The sequence below is a fragment of the Chelon labrosus genome (genome assembly GCF_963514085.1).
Source record: "Chelon labrosus genome assembly, chromosome: 19".
NCBI lineage: Eukaryota > Metazoa > Chordata > Actinopteri > Mugiliformes > Mugilidae > Chelon > Chelon labrosus.
Window position 1 is genome coordinate 14982553 of NC_140352.1, and position 16255 is coordinate 14998807.

At 43.1% G+C, this 16255-nt stretch overlaps 1 protein-coding gene across 1 annotated transcript in view; it reads right to left on the bottom strand.

Moving 5' to 3' along the window:
* The window catches only part of cacna1g (calcium channel, voltage-dependent, T type, alpha 1G subunit), a gene marked incomplete at its 5' end in the record, with an annotated part of 270616 nt that overhangs the window by 17859 nt on the left and 236502 nt on the right, over window positions 1–16255 (bottom strand). The window contains 3 exon segments of the mRNA XM_084566892.1: window positions 1354–1487; window positions 3661–3770; window positions 6777–6928. Coding sequence (XP_084423018.1) covers window positions 1354–1487; window positions 3661–3770; window positions 6777–6928 — 396 coding nt within the window.

A 16255-nucleotide genomic window follows, 5' to 3' on the forward strand; every position in this document is an offset into this window, starting at 1 on the left:
AGAATATTAGGACATAATGTTATGCCTGATCGGTGTATGTCAAATCGGCAAAGCATTAATCATAGAGTCTGACAAACATTTGCATCAGTCAGCCTTAAACACACAGTAACAGCGTGAGCTATCTCAATCTAAGACCTTAAGGTAATTTCACACTCTGAGCTAACAGTGAAGTCTGGAAAATAATGATTTTCCACTTGTTACTTTTGTGATTTATTCATTTAAAGGCAAGGCACAAAAAGAACAAGCTCCCAGTCGTTCCGGTGCATCTCATTGATGATACTGCAGCTGGGGAAAAAAAATAAAAAATTAAAATGGGATTACAATGCTGATGCTGTGTAAATGGAATCCCTCTAAATCAAATTTAGACTCAGCCCGAACACAAGGTGCATGTTAATTCAAGAGAAAAAGATTGTACCCTTCCAAATAATGCACGTGTCAAACAGAGACACATGAATTACGCAACAAAGTGTGAGTCTGGGCCCGGTTTATTGTATGACAGTAACTAACAGTGACTCCCATGCTAACCCTTTTATTTCACATTCAGTGATCAGAAAAAAAAACAGCTTGTCCTCAGCCTTTCTTGTCACTACCTTCCTCCTCTCAGACCTCCCCTCAACCCTTCTCTTATCTTTCATTACCTGAACAGCAATCAGCCCGAAGCACACGGGCACTCTAGCTTTCCCCCTGCTCTTCCTCCTTCCGGCCAAATCCATCCCTTCTCTACAACCCGTCCTAATTCTGAACTTTTCCTCTACCTCTTTTCACCATTCATTCTCCCTCTAAATGCAGTGTCGGCTCTCTCTGTCTCCCTCACCCACCTACATACCTTTCCTGCCCTCATTTATCCATTCATCATTCACTAAATCTCAACTTTTTTCCCCCCAGTAACATCAAGTGTTCCTCTTTCAGACTTCTTTCCATCTTCTTATAATCTATTTTCAGGTCAGAAGTTGTTCATCATCTCTGCCTCCCCCTTTTTATTTCTCTTCCCTCCTTCCTCTCCCTCCATACTTAGCCCCGGTTCCTTGCGGCTTAATTCACTTTCTGTCATGATGTGTCTCGGCTCTCCCCCCTCCCTTGACTATGTTTCCTCACCCTGCACCTCTCTCCCTGTATTTTTCTCAGAGCTGCGGTCGTCAGCTGACTGTGTTTCTCGATGCCATCTGGCCGGCTCACACTCTGCCTGAACCCTGCCGAGATGTGCTGTGCAAAAATGACAAATAGGGGAGTCCCAGGGACGTGGCTGTTTTACAAGGCATCTTAAACATGCAGCACCGTGAGCAAATCGTGTGGTGCGTCTGACAGAGGGATGAGGAGGGTGGATTAGCAGCGGGAAGGGTAAGGGGATCATACCTCGTGCGATCCTCAGCACTCTCATGATGCGGATGATGGTCGGGTTGATGGGCAGTGAAGCATTGACCTCAATCTCCTCCAGAGTGATTCCCATGATGGACAGCAGCACAATGGCCAGATCCAGCTGGTTCCACCTACACACATACACGCACTCATCAGTGGCTAACACCAACTTAGGTCGCCTCTTTTCACTGAAACCTTCTTTGTGATTCATTTCCCTCGGCAGAGAGGTGTGAACTCGAGTCATTTGACTTGGATTTGAGACAGAGCTGAGTAACAAATCCGATTACTTTAAACTAGAGAAAATCAACAAAGCTTGCAAATCGTTTTTGACTTCAAAATGAACACCTTGGGTTTTCATTCGAGCACAGATGCACCCACTCATGAGAAATCAGGGTCGAATTCAATTTGTTTCACAAATTAAGAGCCCTTTCTGCAAGTAAGATGATATAGATATCCATATATAGAGGAAACAATCTGTCAATTTGGAGGTCATTCAGACGATATTTAGATCTGCATATATACATATAGTGGGAGTGACTGGGGCACCGAAAAGCAGTAGCAAATGAAGCCGGACTTACCTGTTATCATCACCTGGGGTCTGTAGATTGAACAGAGCCCGGATGATGATAACAGGTAACTCCGGACTCAAACGGGAATAGCACTAGCGTATCATAACAAAATATTGGTGAAATGAACAAGTTTCGCAGCAGATAATGCGTTATTTAAAGTTTGTATTTTGGTGCCCCAGTCACTCCCACTATATGGATATACACAGATCTAAATATCTCCCAAATGACTACAAATGACACAAAAGTTATATGGGTGAGTAAAAAATCGTATTTTATGCCAGAAATAAGGTCCAGGTTGTAAAAAACAGTAGTTCCCCTTTAACTTTATAACAGCTTGCTAGTACAACTAAATTCACTAATATTTAATCTTACATACATTTGTCCACAGAAAGCCACGTCTCAACAGCATTAAGTATATATTCATGTATATATACTGCTAATTGTTGCTAAATCCAATCCGAAATTCAATAATAAAATCTTGTGTTTTGCTTTGAAACATATTGAACAATGCAGTTTCAGCTGCAGTCATTTCATTTCATAAAGATATTTAAAGAAAATCTGCTTTAACATCATGGCAGGTATCAAAGAATCCGAGGTTGTTATCAGCTTCAACACAGCTCCAAACTTTTTACGACCTTTATGCCTACAGGGGTAAGTGACACTAAAAAGCTTTTGTGTAATGTTCCAAAATTAAGTCAAACCTTTAGTCATACGCAGTTAACTAACTTATAAATTTAGAGAGGAATCATTTTCGGGATGACAGCGCACGGGATTTTGCAGACTGTTTTAAGCGTTATGAGGCAGCAATAATATGATTTTATTGTGGCGACCATAAAGATAGATCTGGTACTTTCACAACTGGAGTCAGCGGGTTACTTTCATTCCCAGAAACTGTAACTGGAGATCAAAATGTTGAGACTTAACCTAATTTTCCAGCCGCTTGTTTGGGACAAAGTGAATGCGTGGAGACTGTGGTGGGTGGTAGTAGTGACCTGGCTTGTCCATTTCCATGGTTTCAATGTGCAGATTTCTCCATCTGAGTTGGAAATGCAACTTCTTAGTGTATCTCACAAATTGTATTAATCAACGTGAGGAAATTAACTTAAAAGGCTATATTTTCAAATGAATCCCGGGAGCTGTGTTTGTGTGTACTGTGTGTGACTTGATATCAAACTGGAGAGCTGCCAACCTAAAAAAATAAAAAAATAAAAAAGGGATAATGGTTTGCTCTGTGCTCTGGCAAAGACAATGGGCAAGAACTGTCGGTACGCAGCTCTGGTCCAAAACCATGATGTCTCCAGTGAGGTGTTTCCGTGTTCATGTATATTTTGATGTGCGCTAGTGTACCTTTGTGCTGCGGTTATGTGTTATCGTGCATTATTGTGCGGTTTTCAGCAGGAAGCCAGGGATTTCAAAGCTATGAAATCATCTAAGGCTGTTGTGTTTTATGGGTGTTTAACGAGGCCGCTTGTATTCATACAAACCTCGCTGAGAACCGTTCACTGGAGCACCTTAGAAAAAGCTAATTTAAGCCCTCTGTACACTGCCTCAGTTTTTCCACATGACTCAGAGGTTAATGAACGGTACCTTTAACCACCAATCTATTAGGCTATCACATGCGCCCAAATGTCAAAACCCTAAAACTGGGAGGTAAGTGTTTTGTCTGGATCTCTATTTGATTCGTGTCAGGGATGTTTGGCTACGGCACTTTGCGGACAATGATTTAAATACTGACTTGTCCTTGAAGAAGCGTCGGAACCCAAAGGCCACCAGCTTGAAGACGGACTCCAGGACGAAAATGAGAGTGAAGATGTAGTTACAGATCTTCAGCGCCTCGTCCAGCTCCTGCAAGACAGATGGTAAAAAAGGTTAACGATTCATAAACTGCAAATGTAGCCGTATTAACAAGTCAGTAAACCCGGCATTAAAATTTCTGTTGCCCTACCAAAGCACTGAGCAGTGGAATTCATCAGCACTCATTAATAAAAATATGCTGAAACTGCACTGAAAACCAATGAAACAATCTCACCGCATAACGTGAACCCACTTTTATCCTGACTCAACTGAATGCCTTGGATATTGTTGTTGTGTGAATAAACGGTTTCCATGCATTTACAGCTCTTGCATAAAATACCAAAGAACCCATATTGCCAACACTGTCCTTTTCTCCAGAATTAGCCATTCCATTAATAGATGGAATGGCTCGGCCCGCCCCTCCCTCCCCCATTCTCTATGAAAAGGCCATTAGAATCAAAGTGTCCATTTTTGCCTGAGGGAGAATTCGCAGTGCACATCTGCATGTAAAAACTGACCTTTAAGCAGAGAGACGTAAAGAGAACCGTCTGCAGGGATTTCACTAAATTCTCACTGGTGGCAATTCATCAACTAACAGTTCCAGTTTGGGTTACGTTTCCTTACACTACTATCTTCTGTTCTACCCAGTAATCTATTCTAATTTAACAAGAATTGGAAAAACTTTATTGGTCTCCACAGGGAAATAGCTTTGTTCGAAATGAAGACATTCCATTTGAGCTAACAACCCCAGTTCAGTGTGAATAATTTTCATCCTAACAAATGGAGTTCTGTTCCACCAAAGGGCATTCATTTCTACGGCCTTCTATTCAACCTGAAGACATTCTGTTCTACCAAACAAACTGCGACTCTACCTCTACCAAACCTCTATTCTACCTGAAGGCTACCTGTTCTAACAAACTACCATCTACCGTAACCAAGGATATTATGTTCTACCAAACTTCTGTTCTACCTGAAGGCATGCTATTCTACCAAAAACATGCCACTCTACTTCTATCTGGGCACCCTGTTCTACCAAATAACCATTTATTTCACCTAAAGACAGTCTGTTCTAACAACTGTCAAGCCATGGAAATCCACAGATGCAGTACAACTTTGTGGTATTTAAGCAAACTGTTACTGTTAGCAAACTGTAAAAGTCTTTAGCATTGGCAGTCACATTTTAACAGAGACATTCTATTCTACCAAACAAACCTGTATTCTACTTGAAGACACCATGTTCTAACAAACAACCTTCTATTGTAACCAAGGTGTTTTACCAAACTTTGGTAGAACCTAAAGGGTTTCTATTCTACCACACAACCTTTCTATCTAACTACCATCTGTTCTACCTAAATGCATTCTGTTCTACTAAACAGCTTTATATTCTAGACCTCCGCTCTTTGTGGGTCTTTGCTGCTCTCCACCAATCGGATGCCTAGTTGAACATGGAGGTGGTCATTTCCAGACAGAAGGCAAGAGCTTGCCAGTTTCCTGTTGGTAGATTTAGTGCTGCAGGGTCAACACAAAGTCTACCTGCGAAGTTTTATCAACCAAAGGAACAGCGACCCGAGTTAGCGCTGGGCTGCTAACTATGCTAGAGAACAAAGCACAACCGGTTCCCTCTGCATCTCTAGAACATGACACAGAAAGACAACAATCTTCACGGGACCGCAACTCTCACAGCTGAATTATTACGAATAATTTTTATATTAATAATGAATAATAACATCCATGATGAATAAATTATTGCTAATAACCAACATCTGCTCCAACAGAACCAAATATCTATTCACTTAAAGACATTTTATTCTACCGAACTACCTTCCATTTGACCAAAAGATATTCTCTTCTATCTATTCTATTCTACAAAACTACCTTCTGTTCTACCAAACTCATTTTGATTTTAACTAAAGGCTTTCTATTCTATGAAACAATATTCAGTTAGACCTAAATATGTTCTCTTCTAGCAGATAACTTTCTACTCTACCTAAAGGCATTGTTTTCTGCCATTTTCTACCAAACAACCCTGTAATTTACTTGGACCTTTGAGTCTAGGTAAAGATATTCCTTTTTGTCAAACGACTTTCAATTCTACCCGACAACCTTGTATTCCACCAGAAGACCCTTGATTCTACCCAGAGATCTTCTTTTTTTGTTGTAGCTGACCAGCATCAGCTGCTTCATTCATGCTTTGCACAATCTTTTAAACACAATAGTTCCTCTGGCACAATAAAGAGCAGCAAAGCTACCTAATATTCAGCTACCTCCTACTCAACATTTCCATTTAGCATGACACACAGCCTCTTTTTCTGCCCAACAGATCAAACGCTCTTTGTACGGCCCTCAGCTCTGCTGTTGCTGTTTCTTTTGCTAATCACAGCTTTCACCTCTGCTTCCCTCCACCACCTTTTTCCTACCTCCACTTCGGGGGTTATACTCGAGCAGGTGGCCAACAATATGACACGTGATTGAATATGAAATATTTCAAGAGTGAGTTGAGGACAATTCCCTGCTGGCACAGCTGCCTGATGGCGATTAAAATATGGATAATAAATCCACACCAGTCCTCTGAGATACTTAGGGTACATATAATTACACTTTGAGCGAACCAGATGGCTGAGATTTGTGGTGCCCAGGTTTAAATCGTAATATGTTTTCTCCATTTTAGCTATTGTGGAATAATATTTTTATTTATTGGTTTGACCTCCCTTAGGTAGGTCACCACTTCCTCTCTTGCCGGGCTTTGATTTGCGGCCAACTTTAATTTCTTTTTCTTTTGACACCTCTTTCTCTTACTTGTTTAAAGAACTACTAAGGCAGTTTTAAAGGCAAGTTTATATTATTATAGGTATTGTATAACTGTTAGAACAGCTTGTCTACACGACACTGTCTCCTGAAGCAGCAAACTCGGTGTTCAAGGAAGATGAACTATGAATGACCGATACTAGCAAAGGACAGTCTTGCCTTGGGATAATTAGCAATTCATATTCAAGCCAAGGTATGGACATTTGAAGTCAAGAGCCCACCATTTCCCCATGTTCCTCCCCCACATCTGACCTTGGGCTGCTGGTAGTGCTCCATGGACATGGTGATGACGTTGAGCCCTATTACGATGGTGATGAACAGGTCCAGGTAGTGGCTGGTGCACATCTTGTGGATGAGCAGGCGCGTGGGGGAGTAATCGGAGTAGTAAGGCTTGCTCTGAGCTTCTGTTGGAAGTGGGTAATAGCGGGGGGTAGGGTAGCAGGGAGGGGGGTAAGTAAAAGAGTAGGAGGAGGAGGAGGAGGAAGGGGAGGTGGTGTGCAAAAAGTGAGATAGGAGGTAGTATACTGGGACACTGTACAATAGATCTGCTGTGATGAGGACCGGAGCCGAGGAAGCCTCCTAAAAAAAAAAAGTGGTTAGTGAAACCTGTAAATGTGTTAGCATCACTCATGATGGTGGACTCGCATTAAGAATATGAGAGAGTATAAAGAGAAGTGGAGAGATTATAAAAGAGAAGGGCAGATGACATGATGAACAGGGGAAAAGACAGACTCCAGCCAGGCGCTCCTGTGGTCTGCTGTCAGGACTAATCAAATCAAATCTCCTCTCCTCTGATCAACAATTATTTAAATGAACTCTCCCCCGGGAGAGCGTGGTGAGAGATAAACAGAATTGCTCAATGTGCGTTTGCGAGAGACTCCAAGGAGGAGGAGGAGGCTGCTGGCAGGATATTACTGTCTGGAGATCTCTCCCTCTGTTCCCCTGATCGCCACGTGACTTTGCCCCTCCCTATCTCTCTCTCACTTCCCTCCTCCCAGGAAGAACACAACACAACACGGAGGAAAAGTTTTCCATACTCATCCATCACTTCGCTCCTCACCTCTTCCCTTCGTCCAGAGAGGATGGATGGATGGGCAGGGAGTTAGGAGGAGGAGGAAGAGAGTGGAGGCTAGTGCCATCTATCACCTGATCACTCCATCAGTGAAGGAAGGAGAGGTTCTAGGTCATACAGGAGGGGGGAAAGGAAATCACACACACACACACACTCAATAGACTAAGGTCCTTTGGGTGTTGTGGGTGCTCCCTATCTGCCCAATTAGCGCAGGTGTGCTGCTGTGGCTGCAGCTGTGCCGGGATGAGACAATTCCCGTGAGTACGTGTGTGTGTGTGAGTGTGCGCACTTCGTGGTGTGTGAATAGTGGGTTCGCGATCGCATAGATGAGATCCACTCATTGATCATGGAAGCAGACAGGAGAGCTGAGTAAGCGGAGTCTGTTAACAGAATAAATATACCCATCCATCCCTGATCTTAAATATGTATCTGGATCTTTTGGGATGGAAATCTATCTCCTGAGAGAAGGGAAAAAAAAAAAAAAAAAGCCCATCCAGGTGCAAGGTTATTACAAACATAGAGCAGAGGATATTCTTAAAGCCTTCCTATAGTGTGTTTACTGCTATAGTGGAGCATTTCCCAGAATGAATTCAGATTCAGTTTTGTATTTGTTACACTTACAGTCAAAAATCAATACTGGCTGCCCTACTGACACCTCAATTACAATATTAAGCATAAAAAAAACCTGCAGTGTATGAATAAAGGATTTCCTCTCTAGCATAATCAGCTGTATTGTATGCTGCCCTTTCCACACATTGATTGTTTAACTTGTAAATTGTAAATGTTTGAGCACTGCACATTCACAATTTACGTGACTTCTTGCTTAAATCCAAATTTTAAATAAGCATTTCTTCGGTCCTCAGAACTAAAAACAATCAATATTGGCCGTACCTGCGTCAGTTAATCGCAGATGCAATCAAATAATAGCTGGATAAACACCATTTAGATGTCTAAAATTACATGCGGCATAATGACATTTGACATACTGTACATTATCACAGCATGATTTCCAGCAACACGGCAATAATATTGTGTCACGCACATCAATCTGGCGCTACGGTTTTCTCCGCAGCAGCAGGAAAACTAATTTATTTCGATAATTAGATTCACAATAATTCAATAGTCCGGTGTTAAGGTAAGAGTCAATGCCACTTTCTGCGGATGTTTCAGACTCGAAGCCTATTAAGAAAGGGAGAGTGCTGGCGTTTCTCAGTGCGTTCTTGTCTGTATATGCGACTTGTGTAACATCATCATGAAAGCACTGAGTCAAAGTACGCATCTGACCTTGTACGGTCCAAATTCCCGGTTCTTGTCTCACCCTTTTTATCAGGGGAGGCATTGAGAGCTAACTTGTGTGGACTCCGCACAGCCACCAGGTATCCCAGAATGCATTTCACAGGCTATTCCAGTTACAGAATGGCCGTCCTGCGTGCAAACTTAGCATTGAGAAACGTCCAATACAGAATGTCTTTTAAACTTTTGGAACGGCTTTTAATGTAAAAGTTCTCAGCAGGAAGTTCTGAATTTTGTTGTGTGACATCGCTTGTTGCACAAACTGAAACAGTGCCAACTAAAATTTGTGCAGATCTGAAAACAAGAATATTTCTCGGTAAAATGTGATGTTGGCTCAGTAGGGGTTCGTACTCTGCTGCGCGCCTTCAGGTTAATTATTCTACTGTATAGCTGAGTTCATGTTCATCTTAGCTGAGAGCTAATTTTGAATTTTGTGCCTGCAGGTAACTATTGATATTGACAACAGGAGAGGTGAAGCTGGATGCTGGTGATGGGGCCTGAGCCGCAGGACAGCCAGTGGTGGAGTCTGACCGCTGCCGAACACCTACAGAGATGTGCGTGCCAGAAAGTGAGAATAATGTGGCTTCCGGTGAGCTCGGCCTGGCTTTTCAAATAAAGGCACGAAAACAGGCCGACACGCTCCCCTCACCTGCTTTGCTTTTCAGCCACCCGCGCCTGGAGTCGTCCCTGCGCCAACGTATCCTCATCTTGTCAGCTGCTTTTAAATAAACGTGCCTTTGCTTTTGGATGTTTCACAGCACGGCCACTGAGCAGACAGTGATAAAACCGTTTCAGAGTCCGGGCCTTTGAATCAGGGCAGTTAGGTGTAGCCCTTGTGGGATGCAACGGCTCGGTTCATTCACCGGGAGTTCGTATTTACGAGATCCTCGATCATCTCTGGATGAGCAAACATTATTTTTTACTGTGCTCTACTTACTGTCTGCAGGTGCAGGGCGAGCTGAGGCAGACAGACACACACAACGGCCGTGTTTTTGCTTCCCCTTCTCCTCTACGCTCCCTCATTCATTTAAATGTTGTGTTTTTCTCTCCGTACTATGGTGTTCCTGCTGCCCCATTTACGGTGTTACACAGGAAAACACACCCAAGAGCTGAAGTTGGTGTGCTAGCGTGGTTCCCTGAAAAGAAAGTAATCTGAGGAAGGAAGTAAGCATTGCCCTTTATATCTTGGACGGGGCAGAGAGGGCAAGGCCGAACAAGAGATAGGGGGATGAGAGAAAGAAAGAGAAAGGGAGAAACCTTTCGGCTAAGACTCCACTGGTCCCTAAGGGTGCGGAATACGAATGAAGTGAGGGAAGAAAAGGTGAAAGTTGAGGAAGCCAAATTACACCAGCTGCCCCGACTCGTTTGCTCTTGCCTCCACTACTCTTTTTTTTTTTTTTTTTTTTTTAGCTCGACGGAGAAAAGAAAAATGCTACTCTTAATGAGGAGGGGAGTTTACGCCGCTCCTGCTTTCAGTCAAACCGGCACGGAAATGATTTCCTTCCAGCGAGGTGGCAAAATGTTCGGCGGGAGAACGAAGGAACTGTTTATCTCTCGCTGCCACTTTCGCTCCCTCTGCCTCCGCTCCCCCTCCCCTCCTTTCCTCTCAACTCCTTCACTGATGTGGCAGGTGTAGCCTCCCTCCTCTCTGAGCTTCGGAAGCTTTGATACCGTTTTAAAAGGGAACACGGTTGGGTGCGAATTGACAGAGGGGTCGGGGCCGACGTTTCCGTGAAGGTCACAGAGCCGGCTCTCTGCATTTCCATCCTTACATTTGACACCACTTCTTGTACATTTAACAGACCATCAAGGAGTGTCTCTAGGGGTCTTAGATCTCATTGTGACTTTATTTGCCCAAATGGAATAAAAACAACCATAAAAAACAGGCAAGGCTGTTCATGTTGGATCTCAAAACAGACATTATCTTCTGATTCTTTTATAGCCAATGTCCAGCAGATCAGGCTGAGATGATGGCAACCACATTTAAATGCGCAGTTTGGCGCAAAGGTTTAGGCACGAGTTGCCTAAAGATGCTTAACTTATTATTCATGGTGCAATGAACAGAAAATATTTGGAAGCAGGGAGTTCTTCTCCGTTCACCCGGTTCTTTTGAGGTGACTAGGACGCTCCAAGAGTCTGAGAACTTGCCTCAGCTGTTGTGGTGTTGTTTTGATACAGATTTAGTCCGTCTCAGTGTCTTCTGTCTCTTCATGTAATCTCAGACTTGACTGCATAATGCTGAGATCAGAGCTCTATGGGGTCCATCTGCTGTAGAACTCCTTGTTCTACCTTTGTCTACTGGATGGGAATCTATAAATCTAGTGTGATGGTTGGAAACTTTTGCACATAATAAATGCCTGTGTTCGCTGGCTTTTTGCAATTAATGCAATCTACACGATTGTTTTCTTTATGCTAAACAGCTGTAACACACTGTTAATTTATGTTATTGTTCTGCAACAGCTTCATTTTAAAGTGAGACAAATGCTGGCTTAGTGAAAACAGGGCGTTAATATATTTTACCAATGTAGGCCCCGGTATGTACACTTGTCAGCCTTGAGAGTTATTCAGTAATTAAACTATAGTCCCAAAGCAATTGTTAAGCTAAAAGAGCTGCAAGTATGAATTTGTATTTGCACAACCCAAAAGTGCTGGACAAAGAATTCTATTAGAAATACTGCTGGACAGATTCTTCTGTTGAATCTGTTAAAATATCTTATGTGGACACAGAAACAGTGTCGTGACTGAGCATGAGCTCAACCATAAAGCAGCCACATCCTGTGGACATTTGGCTTTGGGTTTAGTGAATGACTTCACCGGCTGTAAGGAGATCTAAAACCCCTGCTGACAATTTTCCCAAGGGTCTGAAGATGACAGAGAAAAAGACTGTTAGGAGACGAAAAATATTCCCTGTCCAAAAACAACTCCAAGAGCCACCATCCCTCTCTTTGCCCTGCACTTTACTCACCTTCCCCCTCAAGCACAACACCGCCTTTGCCGGCTGAGGGCGTTAAGAGATGAGGACTGGGCCTGGGACTTGCTTTTGGACGCGGCCACGCTCAAAAACATAATGCTTACATTTCCGAGGCGGTCTTTTTTTTTTGGGAAATACAGACACAGTAAGGGTCCTTGGTTGTGGGGTCGATGAGTAAGAACACCACAGTACAGCACTATGGGTATACTGTGACTGTGTAGGTGAGGGCATGTTGGATTGGATTGGATATGCGGAGTATGGGGCTGGAGCACAGAGGTCTTCGGGCTGCCGAGAATGCGGTGGTCAAGTGATGTCTAGAGTAGGTTGTGAAGTGGAAAAGATGTTGTGTCGCCTACTCCGATGGAAAAGGGGGCCTGACAATGAATCTCAAAACAATCCGAGACGCCGCTATGGCTTTGATTCATCGGCGCGATGGCTGCCGCTTTGCTGGATCTCCTCTGAATGTGTTTGTAGCCTCTATGGGTGCGGTGGCTCGGTCAGGCATTGAAGGTTGATTGGGCTATTGAGGCAGGAGGTGTGGATTGATATAGATGGGGGATAATGGATGAGATGGTGGGACCAAAATAGACTTAAAGTTTGAAACCTGGATGACAAAAAGGATGGCTGTGAAAGAAAGAGCAGGGCACAGAACGTAAAAGCAGCAACAGTGCATTTTAAAGGTTATCTGAAGATCTGTATGGAAATTAGTGAAATGTCAGCGAGAAACATTTAGACTTTTTACTTTTCCGAGGCAGTAGTTTGGTTGGATGCGGCGGCTGCTTTTATGCCCCTGTCCTTCATGGTGAATGGCTCAGTAGTAAACCTGAGACTCAGTGTCTGCCAGGAAAAAAGATGAGTCGACCTTGATCGTCATGACATGGATGTCCAATTTTGAATTCCAGCAAACACTGAGTCTTAACAAAAACAATCGTCAACACAAACAGTTACTGTAAAACAATTAAAAAAAGGATTTAACTGGAATTCCCGAATGCTCTGCTGTCATATCAAAGAGAGAGAAAAAGAGACAGGTACCGGAGAGGGAACAGAAAGAAACCATAACAAAAGGAACAAAGTGGAGGAATAACCAAGAGGGACAGCAGAGCAAACTGAGGAGTCCAGAAGAAAAGAGGTAAAGAAATAACAAAACATGGCATCGTTCAAAATGACAGGGCATGACGACACCCACTCTCACCGGCACTCTTTAACACACCCACACTAACACACATTGTGCTGGTTCATATGGCAGACTGACACACCTTTCTGAGTCATACTTGAGCAGGATGGACCAATTGAAATGGGGGGGACTGGATGGTGAAGGCAAGCGATTGGACAGAGTGAGTGGAGGGCGGAGTTACAGGAATAACAGTGATAACAAGGTACAGACCGATGGGAAGCTTTTTCGGCAGCATAATGACGCTGTGTTTTGACCTTTCTTCCTTTGGCTGAATCCATGTTTGCATCTGGAGCGACAATATCAACACGGACCCTGCTAAGCCATACAGAAAAGGAAAGACCTTGTATGTGTAGGACCATGTTGGTTAAAGGCTTTTAATGCGCGCCTGGACTTGGATGCGGAATTAACGGCATCGTTTTTCCTTTGCCTGCTCGACACCTTCATTGCCAGTTAAAACCATTCACTGCGTAGCTATAAACCACACATAAAGTAGCTATAAATCTCCCACGATTGTTTCTCTCTGTAAAATATAATCCTTCCAGTCGAAGACTAATACTGGGAACACGTTTTAAGACAACTTGACACCTCCCACATTAAATCTATTTCCAACAGCGAGCACAGATGCTTTTACTCTTGACAGCCAGAACAGGGCACGCATTGAACTCCCGAAAATGCACAGAACGACACACTGGGCGACCTCCAAAATCCTGTAGGAACGTGAAAATGATCCTGTACCGACACAGAAGTTCCATAAAAATACTTGGAGATTTGTGTGGAAAAGGTATACAGAAATTAGAGGAAGTAAAGGGTAGTAAGCTCAAAAGGTGACTAAAGCCTAGTTCTCCCCGACAGCACTACTATTACCATTTGTATGCTGTTTTTTGACACTTTCTTAGTCATCACTGGATGGATGCCCATGTCATTACCTTTTGACACCCATTAAACACCACTATGAGGCTGACATATTTGGTTTTTAGTTAACTATTTTGAGAACTACGCAACTCTAACACATATCAAATCTGGTACAAATGCTCTTGGCTCCTTGAGGATGAAACCCAGTAACTTTGGTGACAGCTTGAAATATTACTCAACATGGCGAAACCTTTATGGACCTCTTTCTAGCTTTCTACAGCACAGCCATTAGGTTGACGCTTCTGGTTTTGATGGAAACATCCTGGATGAATTGGATGAACTGCCATAAAATAAACCATTTTTGTCAACATATCAAGACATTCTAGGCATTTTAACCTTTGCAACAATAAAGAACTAGTGTCCTGTTTGAAATGCATGTTTTGTTTTTCCGACTTTTTGAACCTTGAAGCTAGTGCGGACATCCCTCGGCGGATACCGTGGTCAAAAGTGCTGTTCTATTGTTTGCTTGTCTGCATCACTCTGCTGTGTAGTAATACAACGGACTAATCGTGTCTTCACACTGGCAGTGAGAGAGCAACAAGATACAATACATTTTAAAAGGAAGTCGGTGATATGAAGCAACAAGCTGACGTCCGACACTTGAAAGTTGAGCTGGTTTGAACTTTTTTTCCGTCGCCCCTCCGATACGGCGATGCTTCAAGCAATCATATGCGCTTGCCTCAACCGTTGCTGTGTTACGTAAGTCAATGCGTTCCAAACCCCCTGTCGATGTCATCATAGAGTACTCGAGTGACGCTCCAGTGGCAACAATGTCGCTGGCAACGCTGACCGAGTTGTAGCTTATGTCCCTAGAGATTCGGGATCCAGTTCATATAACCTGCCATCAAAGAAGACTCAAGAATCATGAGTCTAGACGTCTATTTAACTGGCTCAGTTGAGTCCTGCCACATTTGATTGATATATAATCAATAAACTGCACCATTCAAACATCTTACATCTCACTCAGCAGAGAAACAAAACGTACTACCCGACTTGACCGCTAGCAAACTAAGGCACTCAGATACTCACTGACCTACACACAATACGCAGAGAAACGTAACTTAACCGACTCATAACCGCCACTCGTGGATCCCTGCTTAACCGAGAGTCAGCAGTCACTCACTCGGCCGGCAGAGAAACTAAACTTAATCGACTCTTAACCGAGACTCGTGGATCCCTGCCTTAACCAAGAGCCAATTAATATGCTCACTCGCCACCAAGTGGTCAGGGGTGTGAATTGCAAGCTGTCATTTTGACGGATAAAAAAACGTTCAATAACGGCAAATATTCGGTTAACGCAACCCATGGTCCCCAGTAACGTGAACGCACCCTGATTGATTAGTTATCCACTTTTAATATTCAAACTCTGGTTGTTTGAACAAAATCGCTCACCTTGCATTAGCATTACAACAACTAGCTGTTCTCTCCACTTCACAGCAGTCAGTCATTTAGAAGCTGGATCCACCAACTTGAGATAGGGGGCCCTCGGATGACTACCCTTTGGCATGCTTGACAAAACATCTATGAAGACCCCACAGTGCATCTACAGTGCTCAACAGATTTCGGTAGTTTAGATAGGTTGGATAGCACATGTACGACTTTGTCTGGGGCCCCCTAGACCACTATGGTTACAGTCAGAAAGTAGCTTTAGGGAAATGCAAAAAACACCAGTTAACACAGTAATACATGCTGTGTATCTCTGATAAATAATTGAGTACTGACATTCATCCTGGTTCTGTGCTCTGTCCTGGCAGTGCTCTTCACAATTCTATATAATTGTTTCTCAAGTTTGTCCATTTTGCCCAAGAGCCGGCAGAAATCAGACATACACAGTTTAGTGCAAAGGGTTAAGGGTTGAATATCAGATATTTTCAGATGGATGCTGATCACTTAATGAAAGTTCTTTTAATATAAAATTATATTCAGTTTTTATATGTTGATGAAACGTATACTATTATATCACAGCTCTCTGATCTGATCATTCTTATCACCTTCGGTCACTGGTTGACTGGCTAATTTCAGCATGCTAATACGACAAAGGTGGTGAACATAGTAAACGTAGTACCAGTTAGCATGCTGATGTTAACTCAAAGGTACAGCCTCACAGAGCTGCTGGCACACTTGCAAACTGTTCTTGAATTCACTGCATACGCACACACAAAGGTTAAGACATAGCTTTTGGGTTTGGACGTCTGAGTAAGGAACTCTGCTGCCTCGGAGAAATAAGAAAGGAATGCGAGTCCACCTCATGTCTCTTTCATCACTACATTCAGTGCAGCAGGGCAGCAATACAATATGAGGCCGTCTGC